Raw genomic sequence first — 18,621 nt, 5'->3', positions numbered from 1 at the left:
CGGGGGATACCAGAAATAGGCTTCACACATTGTACACTTGTGGGGAATCCACCCCGAGTCTTTGGCGTGACGAGCGAACGCCTTAACCACAATGTACCCGTAGGTGTAGAGACTTAGATGATGATGGCGGTATATGTGTCATAAGTAATGTAGCAGCAGCTGGGGTTACACGGAACAACATGTTACTTGTGAACTCGTATGTACACTAATGAGTTGGTGGTTGCTTATTCCCGCCTACATTCAAGGACATTTTAAAAATGGGCGGGAAGACGCAAGTGCATTTATACGTTATTGTGCCATCAATCAGAAGTAAATGTGAATTGTTTTGAGGGTGTAACAAGCTATCTATGTTGCTTAAGGTGGATACATCTGAGTATGTGAGACTGAAGTAAGATATTAACTATCAAAGTTGTTTGTGGTTTATTTGAGTTATTGCATTGGACAGGCACAGCGTTAATCCAGAAGTGCAAATACCTTTGTTCTTGAGTTTGATATAGGACTTAACTTTCGAAGTTATATTGCATTGGGCAAACACTTTCAAAACCCGAAGGCATGTCATTAAACCGGGAGACCAGAGAAAGTTGGCATCGTGCTTGCGGCAGGCACATACTTTCCTGTTCTAAAACTGTATCACAATGGACATGTACATATTCAAACCAGAATGTGTTACAAAACCGGGAATGCCCATGCCATGTGTTTAGGGTAAGTTAAGTCATTTTAAACATTATGATATCGGTGAGTTTCTCTTCCTCCACCCTTAGTAAAGTGAAACGGTTCATTAGACAAGGTTCTCTTGGGAATGTTTTGGGCCATTGAGGACTGTTCGATGGCAATAATGCTCTTGAATAAACTTGATTTTAAATTAGACAGACAGACAGAGTTCAATCATTATTCAAGGCCTCCAGCCCATAACATAAAAGTATACATGATACATTTAATGCGTGCATCATTATCTAGGAACATCTTAATAGTTTGTACTTGAAAAGTCAGAGCTACAGATTTGGGGAACTTTGGATAGAAATAGGCCAATATATTGAAGAGTTTGTTATGCAACCAGTGGACAATAGAGATATTCACGTCACAGCTGTGGGTGGGTAACACTAATAACACATGTTATTCTTCCTCTATAAGGTTCACATTCCCATCATGGCTGTACAGGCACAGACGTTCCTCAAGTAGGGGTCTTCGAATGTATTCCACATTCCGTTATGAGTCTGAAGGTGTTCCATCGGAATCTGGAGATAATTATTTTGTAATACAAGAGGCTTCAGATGATGACAAGCATTTCTCAATATTTAATGCAAATTTGTTTTGCGAGTAGTATTGGCATGTACGAAGTGTCCAGTGATAGATGCCGAGTTTGGCAGAGACAGTCATGTAATCTTTGTTTAACAATACTCAAAAGAATTACTATCACCAATTTCTTGACTAAACCATGCAGAGTAAGGTCCTGAGATCCCACAGTTTAACATAAATTCCCAATAGACACAATGTTCTGACTCCGAGCCGACCAGTCCTTGTTTTTGCAACTTAATACCATACGCCAGGCAGGTTAACCTCTGTTAATGTCTTTTGGACGCGGACGTTTATCGAACCCTAATCCTTCCGGTCTCCGGGCAGACGCACTACCACTGGGCCACGGAGGCGGTTTGATAAAACTGAAACATGTGGAACAATGTTGTGTATATTGTGAATGTCTCTATACATGTGCAGCTGTACACTGGTGAATCTCACCTCAATATGAACGATGTATGAATATATATAGATACCTAAACCTGTGTACAGCAGCACATCTATAGAGACATTCCCAATATACACAACACGTGTATGATATATGAACGATATATGTAGATGCATGGGCCAGTAAACGAGTCCCCGATAGATGTCGTGCTTACTACCACTTGTGCATTTCAAATTGAATCTAACGAGCGAAAGCAGCTGGCGTATTTCAAAACGTCGCTTTTGCTCATTAGATATGCTTTGAATAACACTTGTTGTAATACAATCGGTATCTCACCGGAACGAGTGTAGTAATGTATTTATAACTCACTTAAAATGTGCATACTATATAAATGCAACGTGGAAAAAATATGGCTCATAAATGGCTCATAAATGGCTCATAAATGGCTCCTGGATGACTTATGGATGGCTTATGGATGGCTCATAGGTGGCTTATGGATGGCTTATGGATGGCTGATGGCTCATAGATGGCTTATGGATGGCTTATTGATGGTTTGTGGATGGCATATGGATGGCTCATGAATGGCTTATGGATGGCTTATGTATTGCTAGTAGATGGCTTATGGGTGGCTTATCGATAGCTCATAGACGGCTTATGGATGACATATGGGTGGCTTATGGATGACTTATGGGTGGCTCATAGATTTCTTATGGATGCTTCAAAGATGGTTTATGGATGGCTTATGGATGGGTCATAGATGACTTATGGATGGCTTATGGGTGGCTTATATGTTGCTTATGGATGGTTCATAGATGACTTATGGATGGCTTATTGGTGGCTCATATATTGCTTATGGGTGGCTCATATATTGCTTATGGATGGCTTATTGATGGCTTATGGATGGCTCATAGATGACTTATGGATGGCTCATATATGACATATGGATGGCTTATGGGTGGCTCATAGATTGCTTATGGATTGCTTATTGATGGCTTATGTATGGTTCATAGATGGCTTATGGATGGCTTTTGGATGGCTTATTGGTGGTTCATGGGTGGCTCATAGATGGCTTATGGATGGTTTATGGGTGGCTTATAAATGGCTTATGGATGACTTATTGTTGGTTCATGAGTGGCTTATGGATGGCTTATGGGTGGCTCATGAATGGCTTATGGATGGCTGATGGATGATTTATGGGTGGCTTATGGGTGGCTTATGGGTGGCTTATGGGTGGCTTATGGATGGCTAATGGGTGGTTCCTAAATGGCCTATGGATGCTTCATAGCTGGGTTATGGGTGGCTTATGGATGGTTTATGGATGGCTCACAGATTGCTTATTGATTGCTTATGGATGTCTCATAGATGACTTATGGATGGCTTATTGATTGCTTATGGATGTCTCATAGATGACTTATGGATGGCTTATTGGTGGCTCATAGATTGCTTATGGATGGTGTTGTAGGGAATGAAATTTAAGGCAATATTTCTGTACGCAGCCATTTGTTCAACAACCGCAGCTGTTAAACACATTTTTCGAACCATGTCACAATTCCAACTGACCACAGAGAGAAGGACAAATGTCACAATTTTCACATTACTCCAAATCATCATTCAAACAATTTGGTTGAACAATTCAACCTTGACAACACATTGTGGTTGACCGACTGTCTTGACTGTACATACTTGACTGACAGACCGACTGTCATAATGTTCACAGGTTTACAAAGTTGACTTTGACTGAATGACTGAAACTGGTACATTGACTGGTACAAGCTGTAATAAAATAAACAAAGCCTAAAAAGTTTAAAATTCCAACCAAATTAAATTAATCTACAAAAGAATTAATACATAAATGTGAAAATAGCATAAAATACCATATTGTAACACCATAATACAGACAACATTGTTTACATAGAATAGATATTATTGTGGGATTTTCCGGATTTTAAGCCTTTACAAGATGCAGATCTTTCGCCGATAAAATATACAAAATTTACCTTTTTACAACATGTAAACAGTAGAATAATATGTATTGGCTACAAACAAAGTATTCTCCGTTCATACTAACAAAATTTTGGTGTCTCAAATCCCCACAAAAGTCAAAGTTTGTCGATAACCGCAGCTATCAACTTCCAAACAAAACGTGGTTTCCAAAATACTGGCCCAAATCCTAAACAGCACAAACCAAAACCGAGAAACTGAAACTTGGTGAAAAGTCTGGCAAACCCAAACCTGGTAAATTCAAACTTGGTAAAACATACAAAAACATACAAAAACTGTTTCAATGCCCAACATATGGCTTATTGATGACTTATGGATGGCCTATGGATGGTTTATGGATGGCTCATAGATGGCTTATGGATGGCCAATGGATGGCTTATAACAACAAAATTCTTAGCTGATGATACGACCATATAATGTTTCTTCAAGGTGCTCCCTAGAAATAAAGTGCGGAGCTTTCTCCTAGATTGTTTATAAGAAATGATGAGATGCCGATTCTAAAATCATGTTCACTATAGCAGTTATATACACAAACATCACCAAGTTAGAAACATCTGCATTCAGTGAAAAGTCAGCTTCAAACTCAGTTCAGTGAAGGTAAGCCGTGAGGGAAGCCCGCTAAACGATTTTGTGACGTCACGTTTGCTGTGTGATTTCATACGAACCAGCAAAATGTTTATCTATCTTTAAATCGGTTGTTATTACTGTTCAATTAAGGAGCACGAATGACTATCGACAAATTATTGCTTTGCCTGACATGAGGACGACATTACTAACAACTGTCCACTAGGCCCAAGAGCGCTACTTAAACCACCTAGTTCAAGGTTGTAAGCAGACTCGGTGAAGAAAGTTAGTCTGTTTCGAGGATCTTTGACATAATATTCTGTTTTTTACTGTTACTCTGAACCTTGATAATTCAATGACAAACACACACCAGGACAATGCAAGGTCAGAGTCAAGACACTATCTTTATTTCAACGAAATTGTTCGCGAGTCCTGCTATAGACAACGGCAATAAACTCACGGACTTGGCTTATTCAAGTAAAACATGTCAATAACACAGTTTTTAGGTGTACACAAGGTGTTTCTATGCACCTCTGGTGTTTTGTAAAAAAACAACAGAAATGTCGATCAGGAGTAGATTATTCAGGTGTAGAGAAGACTTTGTAGAGTTGCACAGTTGGTGTGTAAAAATATATGATTACTTTGTCCATCTATTTTATTTTCTGAATATTGCCTTACAGACATCCTACAGAGGGAGACAGAACAGGTGTTTGTAGAGACTGCTCTCTACCACAAAGTGAAGGAACGTTTAGAAAGGTTTAGACATGTGACAATATCTGGTGCATCAGGGGAAGGAAAGACGTCAATGGCGCTGATGTTGGGGTCAGAATACCAGAAGAAAGGGTATGAACTATATTTTGTAGACGACATTTCAGAATTTAAATTGAGTGTTGTAAGTCAAGACAAAGATCAGTGTTTCATATTTGATGACATATTTGGAACGGTTGGAATGTCAACGGATTCACCTCACCTCAGACGGATTTTAGGCTGTCTCAACTCTTGCCTGGAGCATACGACGTCTACTGTTTCTGAAACGTATCAAACAAGTGCAAAGCGTGCAAAATCTACTTTAACTAATCCAGAGAAAAATATGGGATACACATTCATCATATTCACTACAAAATCATACAACCTTAAGCAGGGAATTCCTCACCTGAAAGATCAAGATTATTATATGTTTTTCAAAGGAGCTTCAGTCATTGACCTTACACAGACAGGGTATGAAGAGGGCGAAAAGAGGCAAATGTTTCTAAAACATAAGGATAATATGAAATATGAAATAAATGATTGTGATTTAGAGGAAATCTATGGCATTAAGGATAACATGTTTGGCTTCCCGCTCACATGCAAGCTTTTTATCATTTTTCTTAAATCTCATAAACGATATAAAACAACGCCTTGGACGCCTTTACCATATCTCAGGAAAGAACTGAACGTTTTGCTCTTAAAAATGAACAACGAGTCAGCTGCCCTGATCCTGATGTTGCTTTGTGACGGTCAACTGAACATGCGCCAGTTGGAGATCAAGTCAAGTAATCCAGTCCTGGAGGATCATCTCTCCATAGTTTCAAATGTTGTTACTAATCTTAACCGTTCAAAGGTTATCACTTGTGTGAGGGATTTTTTCGGCACATATTTTACCAAAGGAGACATTACCAGATTTTCCCACCCATCAATCTATGACGCCTGTGCCTTTGTCCTTTACAAAATCAATCCTGCTTTGGTATTGAATAACTGCAGTATAAGATTCCTATACCAACGTGTTCAGGCCCAAACAGTACCTGCATGTGAGATTGATGAAGACAGGCATGTCATCTATGTTTCAGATGTCTACAATGACATCATTGCTTCAAGACTGGCTGGGGCTATAAAGCAAGGGAACTACCGGATGTCTATCATGCATCCTATTTTTGAACGACAGGATATAGTGGATAAGGTAATTGATGAACTTAAACAATTCATGACTGATACATCAATGACAGATGAACATGGCAACAACATGTTTCATTATGCCTGCTACTCAGGAAATGTGTACCTTGTATGTAAACTTGTTCCTTTTTGTGACATCAACAGAAAAGGAGCAGATGGTTTGACGCCAACAGGCATATCCGCGCTGCTTGGACTGGAGGATTTACTTAACCTGCTTGTGTCAAAAGGAGCTGATCTTACACTGACTGATGACAACAATGACACTGTACTTCACCTGGCATGTCAAGGTGGTAATATATCAGTTGTAGAACAGCTAATCCCATTGTTTGACATTAATGGTCGGGGACGACATGGCTGGACAGCAGTGATGGGGGCCGCACTATGTGCAAAGAATGATGTTTTCAACCTGCTTGTGTCAAAAGGAGCTGATCTCACACTGGCTGATGACAACAATAACACTGTACTTCACCTGGCATGTCAAGGTGGTAATATATCAGTTGTAGAACAACTAATGCCATTGTTTGACATTAATAGTCGGGGACGACATGGCTTGACAGGAGTAATGGGGGCCGCACTATGTGCAAAGAAGGATGTTTTCAACCTGCTTTTTTCAAAGGGAGCTGACCTCACACTGACTGATGACTACGCTGACACTATACTTCACCTGGCATGTCAAGGTGGTAATATATCAGTTGTAGAACAGCTAATGCCATTGTTTGACATTAATAGTCGGGGACGAGATGGCTGGACAGCAGTGATGGAGGCAGCTCTCTATGAAGAGAAGGATACTCTCGACCTGCTTGTGTCAAAGGGAGCTGATCTCACACTGACTGATGACAACAATAACACTGTACTTCACATGGCATGTCAAGGTGGTAATAGATCAATTGTAGAACAACTTCTGCCATTGTTTGACATTAATAGTCGGGGACGACATGGCTTGACAGGAGTAATGGGGGCCGCACTATGTGCAAAGAAGGATGTTTTCAACCTGCTTGTGTCAAAAGGAGCTGATCTCACACTGGCTGATGACAACAATAACACTGTACTTCACCTGGCATGTCAAGGTGGTAATATGTCAGTTGTAGAACAACTAATGCCATTGTTTGACATTAATAGTCGGGGACGACATGGCTGGACAGGAGTGATGGGGGCCGCACTATGTGCAAAGAAGGATGTTTTCAACCTGCTTGTGTCAAAGGGAGCTGATCTCACACTGGCTGATGACAACAATAACACTGTACTTCACCTGGCATGTCAAGGTGGTAATAGATCAATTGTAGAACAACTTCTGCCATTGTTTGACATTAATAGTCGGGGACGACATGGCTGGACCGGAGTAATGGGGGCCGCACTATGTGCAAAGAATGATGTTTTCAACCTGCTTTTTTCAAAAGGAGCTGATCTCACACTGACTGATGACCACAATGACACTGTACTTCACCTGGCATGTCAAGGTGGAAATAGGTCCATTGTAGAACAGCTACTGCCATTGTTTGACATCAATAGTCAGGGACAACATGGCTCGACAGCAGTGATGAAGGCAGCTGTGCGCGCAAAGGATGTTTTCGACCTGCTTGTGTCAAAAGGAGCTGATCTCACACTGACTGATGACTACAATGACAATGTACTTCACCTGGCATGTCAAGGGGGAAACAGGTCCATTGTAGAACATCTACTGCCATTGTTTGACATTAATAGTCGGGGACAACATGGCTGGACAGCAGTGATGAGGGCAGCTCTCTCCGCAAAGAAGGATACTTTCGACCTGCTTGTGTCAAAAGGAGCTGATCTCACACTGACTGATGACTACAACAACAATGTACTTCACCTGTCAAGTAAAGGTGGAAATAGGTCCATTGTAGAATATCTACTGCCATTGTTTGACATTAATAGTCGGGGACAACATAGCTGGACAGCAGTGATGGGGGCAGCTGTGTGCGCAAAGAAGGATACTTTCGACCTGCTGGTGTCAAAAGGAGCTGATCTTAAACTGACTGATGACTACAAGGACACTGTACTTCATCTGGCATGTGAAAGTGGAAATATTCTCATTGTAGAACATCTACTACCAATGTGTGACATCGACTGTCGGGGGTACGAAGGTTGGACACCAGTAATGAAAGGAGCTTTCAGTGGCAAAAAGGATACACTTGATCTCCTCCTGTCTAAGGGAGCTAACCCATCACTCACTGGCGATGACAATGATACTTTACTCCATGCAGCCAGTAGAGGTGGAAACATTGACATTGTCAGACATGTTATTGGTGACTTTGACATCAACACACGAGGAGGGAATGGTCACACGCCACTGATGCGAGCTGTGTGTGGAGGTCACACTGATGTAGTTGACTTCTTGGTGGAACATGGTGCTGACGTCAACATGGTGGACAATGATGGAGATGGTCTCCTCCATTTGGCTTGTGAGGCAGGAAACTTGAAGATGGTGAAGCATGTCATGTCATATTCTGATATTAACCTGAGAGATAACATAGGTTGGACACCGTTGGCAATGGCAGCTGTGGAGGGAAACTTTGCTGTTTTTAAATATCTTAAAGGCCTAGGAGCAGATGTAACACTGACGGACAGGGCAGGAGATGATGTGTATACTCTGGCCCTCCAGGGAGGATGCAGGGGAATCATCAAGGAGTTAGGACGAGAGGAACATTCAGACAAGAGCATCACACCATGGAATAAACTGATGAAGTCACTTGTGAAATCACAAATGTTCTACTTAAAGACATATTCTCAACAAAGTCCTGACCTTGTTCAGACAGACCGATTTGGAGACAGTTTACTACATCTGGCATGTCGAGGAGGCAACAAACAATGTGTGGAGTATCTGCTCCCATCCTATGACATCAATGTCCGAGGTCGGTATGGCTGGACACAGGTGATGATGGCGGCTGTGTGTGGACATGAGGATGTCTTCCAGCTACTGGTGTCTCACAAGGCAGATCTGTCTCTGGTCTCAAACACAGGAGAAGGTATCACCACCCTGGCTCGTCGGGGCAACAACGACGCCATTGTCCAGTACTTATTGGAGAAGTATTGAAATACACGTGATGAAGCTTAATAGCTTGACCCATTCCTAGATAATACTTATTTCATTAATATAATGGGTTTGAATGCTATTTTGATTGATTTATTCACTCTTGTCATAACATTTGGTTTGGTCCCCTTTTCTAAAATATATTAAAGACAATATCAGATCTATTATGTTATGAACGTTGTCCTGAGTGAATCTACAGTTTCACTAAGTTATGTTTACCCCTAACAGTCATTCATAGACAATACCTATCTGTAAGTAAGAGTTGTCACCTTCATGTATGTCTACAAATTGGGAAAAGAAACTGTGCTTCATATAAAGTGGTGTAGATGTTATGCTATTGAAAATAACAGCACACTATTAAGTCATCCGTCTGATCAATGTTTTATCACGACAAATTCATAGACAAAACCCATACCTGGTAACACGAGACAGAGCGACACGCTCTCAACAGAATCCACATAAATATCATTTGCGTTGATACAGAGGAGGCAGCGGCGGCGCGTTAAAGACACCCGATGATTTAAACCAACCTTGGGAATGCTGTCCTAAATGTCAACCAAAGATTGGCCCAACTAAGCTGGGCCCACTGTTGCAGTGGTCTGCAGAAACAGACGGCCATGACAGTGTCAATGGTATACCGTCTCAAAAAGTATGATACAACACGTGCAATGTGTAGACCGGCACGTTCCTGCGTCAACGTGGCGTTACGTCCTGTATTTGCACAAAGGGCAGAACATAATGATGTCCTCCCGGTCGCGTACACGGTTCCAATTGGCAGTAACACTGATGAGTTGCGTTCTCCATGAGTTGTGATGCGTCGACATCCCATTACCCTTGCACACCTAAACTAACGACATTGAGCAAAGCAAACGTCGCTATCACGTTCACCTCAACGCATGTAGACCCGTGTACGACCATAAGAGACGTCCATATGAAACCTGGACTCACTTGTGAACAGTATACTGTCCTTTCGGACGTTCGGAAGCAACATTGGGCGCATCGCTGGGACGGCAGGAGCGGAGGTTGTGCTCGCTCAACCGGTTGGGAACGGTTTGAGCTGTTAATCTGGCAGTTTGGTATCGATTACGTAGATGCACCAACCGAATACGGTTGCCTTGCTGACGTGAGGTCCCACGTGAACGACCTTCATTTACGGATAACAAAAGTGTGTCAGTAGCACCAATAGCATTGTGTGCTGTTCACATTTGAAAGCAACAATAGTGAAGCCCATTTCTGATGTCCCCCGCCGTTATATTGCTGGAATATTGCTATATGTGGCGTTAAACCATACTCACTCATTCACTCACTGAAAATGAAACTAACTTGTGTATCACTCCCCGGCCCCAAAAACACGAAAACATTCCAAGTGTGTGCATGCGTAAACTATGAATCACCCTCTAAAAGTATTCATGAATATGTATTATTTAATTTCAGAATAAATAAATATTTATTGATCTGTATGAAGCCCAGTCACTTCTTCTCCGTTAGTATATTCGTTTTGCCATAATAATAAATGCTTTGTATACTTTGTGGAATATATTTCAAAGACAATATCAGCATAAAGTAGCTGCAATGAAATTATATTCATAAATGAATAGCAAGTTCTGCTGTGAACATAACTGTTTGAGACAGATATTAACATGGAAGGTCGTCCTACATTTAGTTGCCAAGACAAATGACAACTGATGCATCGCAGAAACAAGTGTCTCATGCTGTTGTCGGGTAAAAAGTGTACGGCGCATGCGCTAGAACAATTGCAGGACGAACACTGAACACTGGATACCATCGTACATTCTAACAAGGACCACTCTTGTGACAATCGAATGTTTAATGCTTCTGGATGTACTAGTTGTGTTATTGTCATGCCCTCTATAGTTTTGAAGTAGTAGTAGAATTGAATTACGCTAGTGGCAGTGTATTGTACATATTGAACATAGTTTGAACACTCTCAAGTTGTCTGTGTTAGTGTTCGAGTGAGTGAGTTAAGTTTTAAGTCACATCGGCAATATTTCAGCCATATCGTGACTATCAAAGGTTAAATATCAGAAATACTTTGAAAACGTATAAAAACCTGCCAACGATGGGCAGTAAAATACTAGAGTTATCACAGAGAAATATTTAAAACTAGTATGGAATCATACAATTGATAGTACAATACATAACAATACATTATAAAAACAGGCTATGATCTCCAACAACTGAAGGTAGATCACCATACTGGGGACCATGGGAACTTACAGTACTTTTGCTACCTGCATGGACCCCAGCTGGATTTACATCATCCCTTCAGGTGTTGGCGACGATTAGGGAATTTAGCTGAATTTAAAAGAACATATATGCTACGATTAAAACTATGATAGGAATAACAGACTTCAAATGATATGGACTTACTATGCCCTCTCAGGGGGACAATAATTTTACAGTACTTTAACCCCCGTCAAGGGCACAACCAATGACAATCTCAGTTCACAATTAGACACTATCCAATTAAGAAACAATTATGTACATCAAAATTTATTTATCAGTTCAATTTCTTTTAAAAATGCAATAATTAAATGAGGACTAATATTGGTAAAAAGATCCTTAAGCGATGATGATTTGAAATATTTATCCCTTGTGATGGAAAAATCAACACAGTCAAGCAGGACATGCAGTCAACAACGTTGTTGTGTTTTTTTTGTACTTGGAAAAAAAATGTATAAGTCTAAATATTGTATATACTGTGAAGCCTAATCTGTATTGCAATGACACATAATATCACAAAAGCATTACACCTGGCAAATGTATAACAGAAGCAGCTGTATTGCAATGACACATAACATCACGAAAGCATTACACGTGGCACATGCATAACAGGAGCAGCTGTATTGCAATGACACATAATATCAGAGAAGCATTACACCTGGCAAATGTATAACAGAAGCAGCTGTATTGCAATGACACATAACATCACGAAAGCATTACACGTGGCACATGCATAACAGGAGCAGCTGTATTGCAATGACACATAATATCTGAGAAGCATTACACCTGGCACATGTATAACAGAAACAGCTGTATTGCAATGACACATAACATCACAAAAGCATACACGTGGCACATGTATAAAAGAAGCAGCTGTATCACAATGTGTGAAATACAGCTTCCGTGGAGGAGTCACTGTTCAAGGTACCAGGGCCACCACCAGACAGTTTACTCATTCTTGATGGTGAATACCCAGCATTCATGACTATAGATGATTTTGTCATATGCTGTATTCACAATGTTACTGAATTGTTACCACTGGACAATTGTATTTATCATTTCACTATATGTTCTACCAATAATTCCAAAAACACACCACATGGTACCTGTAAAGGGATGCAATGTAAATAATCTTTATTTGGCGTCTTTATGACTTTGAGTTAATCGCCCAGCACTCCACACAGTCATATGATGTATACCAGAAGCAGGTGTATCAGATTCCGTTATTCCGAAAAAGATAGCTTATGTGCTAGAATCAAATAATAATACCAAGCCATGTAAAGAAACGTTCTGTGCCTAACATCATGTGTAATCATGTATTGACTTTGTGCGTAATATTTGATTTGTATACATGTTTTGCCAATGACAATATCATGTCAATGTTGTCATGAATCAAAATGCTTCTCCTGGAGGTCAGATTGCCTTACATGGTAACTGACCCTGTTTCTGTGCATAACAAGGACGGATTTCTTGCGATTTATTGACAGTTTAAGAATTGCAGGTTGTATTACGTTCTATTTTATTTATATTTTGCTTCATCATCTTTTTCCCTCCTTGATGGTGGTGCTCTTATTTAAAACTGAATGAAGATTCAAAATATTTCCTACTTTCCACATTTAGATTTGGTCATAGACAAATAACTACTCAACCTCGTCCCATTTGTTCATTGTTTTAAGTTTGTCGGACGCATCACAAGAAGTGGTATTACTTATTAACTCCAATGTCGTTAACAGAATCAACAATAAATATAGTAGAAAGCTACTCTGTTCCATATATAAGCATTCAACCTCGAGCAAGGAGCCGGATGTTACAAACACATTATCTTTACCGTATCGTGTTACGGTATTCTAGGTATTTTTTGTAATTAAATCATGTTCTTCTCTTAGGATGTTTTTATTTCATGTGATTTTGCCACATACTGTATATATTGCAATGTTATTGAACTGCTACCAGATGCTATCTGAAAATTGTATTCATTATTTCACTATATATTTTATTGTATTGCCCCAAACACTCTTAATGATACGGTTAATTGAATGATAAGCTATGCAGTGTAAATAACCTAATGTAGTTCCTTTTTTTGACACATTTGATGTATCCATGAAACAAATACATGTATATCAAAGCACTTTCCTCTGTATATATTCTGTCCTTGAATCCAGTATTCATATTGTTACTGATTTTCACAGAAAACTCATCACAGGTCTTTTATCGGATCTATTTTGTTGTTGTGAAAAGCATGTTTTAATGGCTTAGTTCTACAGCTTTCAAGACTTCCTATCATGTGCATTTTATATCCCTGTTCGGAAAATGTGGAATACTTTATCTCATTTAAACTGTGAACTGTTTTTGTTTGTTGTATTGTTGGTGTAACTTGTGTTTAAAACAGAATGGAGAATCAACATGTTTACCGACTTTTCAATTTAGATTTGATGATGAAACATAGCTACTCAACCTCGTCCCCTTTGTATGTGACATATGACAAGAAATGTTGTTAACTGAACCAGAACATGCAACTAGTCTTAAACCCGTTCTTCCCGATAAACAACAATAGTAATAAGTACAGCGTCCTTATTTTATTTTATGTGATTTTGCCACATACTGTATATACTGCAATGTCATTTAACTATCACCAGATGTTATTTGGAAATTGTGTTAACTATTTCATAATACTTTCTTCTATCTCTTCCCACAACATACTAAATTATACTTGTTATTGTACAGTAACCTTTTCGGAGTAAATAACCTTTATTTAGTTCCTTTGTGATACATGATGTTTTACAATTAATTGTCAATCATTCTACCAACTTGATGTATCCCGAATAAATGCCTTATGTTTCTAGTTTTGTCAGCACCCACTTGATGTATCCCAGAGAAATGCCTTATGTTTCTAGGATTGTCAGCACCCACTTGATGTATCCCAGATAAATGCCTTATGTTTCTAGGTTTGTCAGCACCCACTTGATGTATCCCAGAGAAATGCCTTATGTTTCTAGGATTGTCAGCACCCACTTGATGTATCCCAGAGAAATGCCTTATGTTTCTAGGATTGTCAGCACCCACTTGATGTATCCCAGAGAAATGCCTTATGTTTCTAGGTTTGTCAGCACCGTACACGTGCCCGTGGGTTTCACGTATAAGACCTGCACTACTTCGGGCTTTCCTCCCACATTAAGCTGACACGCCGTGATATAACGGGAATATTGTTAAACGTGGCGTTAAGCCCAACTCACTCACTAACTCTACCTAATTCATACTATAGTGTATACTTACTTTGTCATATGCTGTATATGGAGCAATGCTTTTAATTGTTACCACTGTACATTTGTATTTACCCTTTCACTGTGTGTTCTACCCATGCTTACCAACTTACAACTAATGACACTTTTAATTGAATAGTTAGCTGTGCAGTGTAAACTACTTTTATTGGATGACTTTGTGACATGAGTATAAAATCTTTCTATTTCTAACATCATGTATAATCGTGTATTCATTCTGAACCTTAGATTTGATTTCTTTATAGTTTGAATGAGTTTTTCCAGAAAATAAAGGTTATAACAAGTCTTTTGATGTGAATTGCGTGTTTGAATTTCTAATTCCTACTGTTTTTAAGACTCACAAGCATATATCTTTAGTTCCCTGTTCAAAATGTGTTGGATACTGTCATTTGAAAATATGAATCAGTTTGTATTTGTATTTAAGGTGTAGCCTTAGGTAACAGAACCAACGCTAAACACTTTACTATATGTCATATATTTCACAGTACATGGTGTTTGATACGAAGGGATTTGTAAAGTCCATATTACATTTAATCTTTGTCATATGCTGTATGTTATGGAATCATTACAATATGCCAGAGCAAGGACCAGATTGTTATCATCTTTTTTTATGTCTTAGTTACAACAGTTTGTGTATGCTTTACAATCAGCAATAAATAATTGAACACTTGAATACATTTCCTCTTGCGTTTCATGTCATCATAGTTCAATCGTCACTCGGGGCGGTTGGGTAGCCGAGTGTTTAAAGCGTTTGCTCGTCACGCCGAAGACACGGGTTCGATTCTCGACATGGGTACAATGTGTGAAGACCATTTCAGGCCGTGATATTGCTGGAATATTGTTAAAAGCGGCGTAAAACCAAACTCACTCACTCACTCGTCACGCAAGGTTTGAGTTCGAATCTATCAGGACACTGCTACCTCATTCACTTGAATTCGTTTATTCCCGGTCAAGATCACAGAGGTGTTACATGACCAGAGTCGCATTGCTCTTTGAACAAGTTTGATCTTAAATGTATCACATACTTAAGAGAATACCGTTTTGCTCCTTGTAAATCGTTCATATCAAAAGTAGCATAATACGTTTATTGAGATGATGTGAAAATGGGTTTAACAGCGCGTCCACGATTTTTGCATTTATATAGCGACGTGCATGCACGTTCGTGAGTGGCTGCGTACTAGTCCGGACTTTTGCCGATTTTTAGTGCTAGCCCACTGAGATACCATGCCGCAGTTTAACATTAATACCCCACTCAGACACAGTATACTGACTATTCCTTGCTTTAGCCCCTTAATGCCGAGCGCCAGAGATGGTAACAACAAGTATCATCTTTCTACGTCTTTTGGTATGACGCGGCCGAAAACCACGAGCACGAAGGGATTTGTAAAGTCCATATTTCAATTTAGTTTTGCCATATGCTGTATGTTATGGAATCGTTACAATATGCCAGATCAAGGACCAGAATGTTATTATCTTTTTTTATGTCTTGGTGACAACAGTTTGTGTATACTTTACAACTAGCAATAAATAATTGGAAACTTGAATACATTTCCTCTTGCGTTTCATGTCATTATAGTTTGATCTACGTGTATGCAATTCACTCGTCACTTGGGTAGCCTAGTGCTTAAAGCGTTTGCATGTCACACCGAAGACACGGGCTCGATTCCCGACATGGGTACAGTGTGTGAAGCCCATTTCTGGTGTCCCGTGATATTGCTGGTGTATTGCTAAAAGGGGCGTAAAATCTCACTCACTCACTCGTCAAGCAAGGTTTCAGTGTGAACTGCATGTCTGGTTTCTCTCATCAGGACACTGCTTCCTCATTCACTTGAATTCGTTTATTCCCAGTCAAGATCAGAGAGGTGTCAGATGACCAGAGTCGCATTACCCTTTGAACAATTTTGATCTTCTTGTTAAACGTATTCGCATACTTAAGAGAATACCGTATTGTTCCTTGTAATTCCTTGTAATTCGTATATATTAAAAATAACGTATTACGTTTAGTTCCCAGGTTAAGCAAAAGGTAAGTAATTTGTTTTAATGTCATGTTTGACCATCTCTGCGTTATGATATATCCATGGCGCACACGGCAACAATATTTAGAAACATTATGGACATTATGGTTTCATTTTTGCTAAGAACTTTTTCTGTAGTATATAAAATATGTAAATAGCAATGCTGATGGCAATTGTTACCAGTGGCTGTCTCTGTATCTGTCTGTATGTCTGTCTCTGTGTGTGTATGTCTGTCTGTCTCTGTCTGTCTGTCTGTCTCTCTCTCTCTCTCTCTTTCTCTCTCTCTCTCTCTCTCTCTCTCTCTCTCTCTTTAGTGATTTAGTGTGAGCATGAAACCTGGGATGACCCTGTGTATCTAACATATCCTGGCCATGCGATCAGATGTTTGAACGTGTTTCTACGTGTGGACCTTGTCCAATGACCTGTGTTGACCTGATCCCTCATACAGCAGGACCAGGGTTCAACGTTGGTATCGCCCGTTCATGCTTACTGTACATGTTTATCCCACAGCGGGAGTTCGTCCTCTGCCTCCTCGAGTCAATTGCTCTCCCAGACATCACTTAATGTAAAGGCAGGTTGACAAAAATATGTGTTACAGACGGTTGGCGAAAACGTTCGGTGAATGAATTATAACAAGGGATACTTAGTGGAAGCTCATAGCACTACACTATTATTACCCCGGTCAATAGTTCAGTGAGCATTCGATTTTCATTCTCAGCTCCCTGGGGAGTATACAGCCCAAGCTGCCTGTGAAGCGCTAGAAGGTTAACAGCCACATTACCATCTCATCCTACCGGGTACCCACTCACTGCTGGGTGAACAGAAGCACATTTCGAACACTTACCTGTGGTACATGTGCTTCAGCGTGGGGCAGGACCGAACTCTCAGGAGTCAAGCTGATTAACATGGTCACCCATCCAACTACTCTCCGAGACCGACGTTGCATTACTTCACCTGATTTGTGGTCTGTGCGCTGTGCCCAGGACCACATTACCAAAGCACAGTTTCGACACTGGCGTATCTGAATTCAACTGAAGCACGAGACACGTATGAATAAATTAGGAAAGTAGGCAGTCAGGTCATCACGATGGAGTAGCAAATCAACTTTCGATAATTCGATGCCACACATTTGTTTGATACTACCAATTTGTGCAGCTTTAGAAAGTTAGTTACTTTTTTATATGTTTCCCCCAGTATACAGAATACTTGAGTAGCACTGGTGACAGTAACTGTTTTTACTACATAGGTGAGGTGAGCTACAGCGCCCTGGCACTATCATTGTGTGGTTAATCCCGTGTTGTTGTTGCATGTCCTTTATGAAGCAAACATCATTTAACAACTTCTCCGATGACGTATTCGCCTACAGTTCCCGTTGATAACCACATATAATCGTTACCAGTGTGGGGAGGAAGAGCGATTTGGAGTGTCCCATATATATATAACGTATCCAGGTCACGTTGTTTGAACGTGGGTTAATCCAATGTTCTCTGTTCACTGAACCACTCGTAAGATTGGGCTTCCGTGTGACAGTTGCATGTTCGCTGTACATCCCTTTCCCACGAGCCTTCTTTCTCTTCCTCTTCGAGTTAGCTCCTCTCCCAGACATGAATAGACATGCGTGATGGTTTCCTAAAAACGGCTTGGATATCAGTGGGGAGTGAGGAGAATGATAGAGAAAGGGTTCTACAAAGGGGGTGATTAACTCAATGTACAAGCTCTTTCAAACCAGCATGACTGTCTGAGGAAGGTACTGAAGCGTCATACAATCATAAACAGTGGCGTGTTAAAAGCTATTAAACAATATGGAAATGGGAGACAATCTGCATGTAATAGACGTGTGTGTGTCCCTGCTGCACA

At 40.1% G+C, this 18,621-nt stretch overlaps 1 protein-coding gene across 1 annotated transcript in view; it reads left to right on the top strand.

Annotated features, from left to right (window-relative positions):
- The window catches only part of LOC139460903 (serine/threonine-protein phosphatase 6 regulatory ankyrin repeat subunit A-like), a 39,897-nt gene extending 30,666 nt beyond the window's left edge, over nt 1-9,231 (top strand). Inside the window, exon 7 of the mRNA XM_071242377.1 lies at nt 4,927-9,231. Coding sequence (XP_071098478.1) covers nt 4,927-9,230 — 4,304 coding nt within the window. The 3' untranslated portion in view covers nt 9,231. The remainder of the gene's footprint in view (nt 1-4,926) is intronic.
- The last annotated feature ends 9,390 nt before the right edge of the window (nt 9,232-18,621 follow it).

The sequence above is a fragment of the Haliotis cracherodii genome, unplaced genomic scaffold (genome assembly GCF_022045235.1).
Source record: "Haliotis cracherodii isolate W230 unplaced genomic scaffold, xgHalCrac1.p SCAF_14, whole genome shotgun sequence".
In the NCBI taxonomy this organism is placed as follows: Eukaryota; Metazoa; Mollusca; class Gastropoda; order Lepetellida; family Haliotidae; genus Haliotis; species Haliotis cracherodii.
This window is presented reverse-complemented; position numbering and strand designations above follow the sequence as displayed.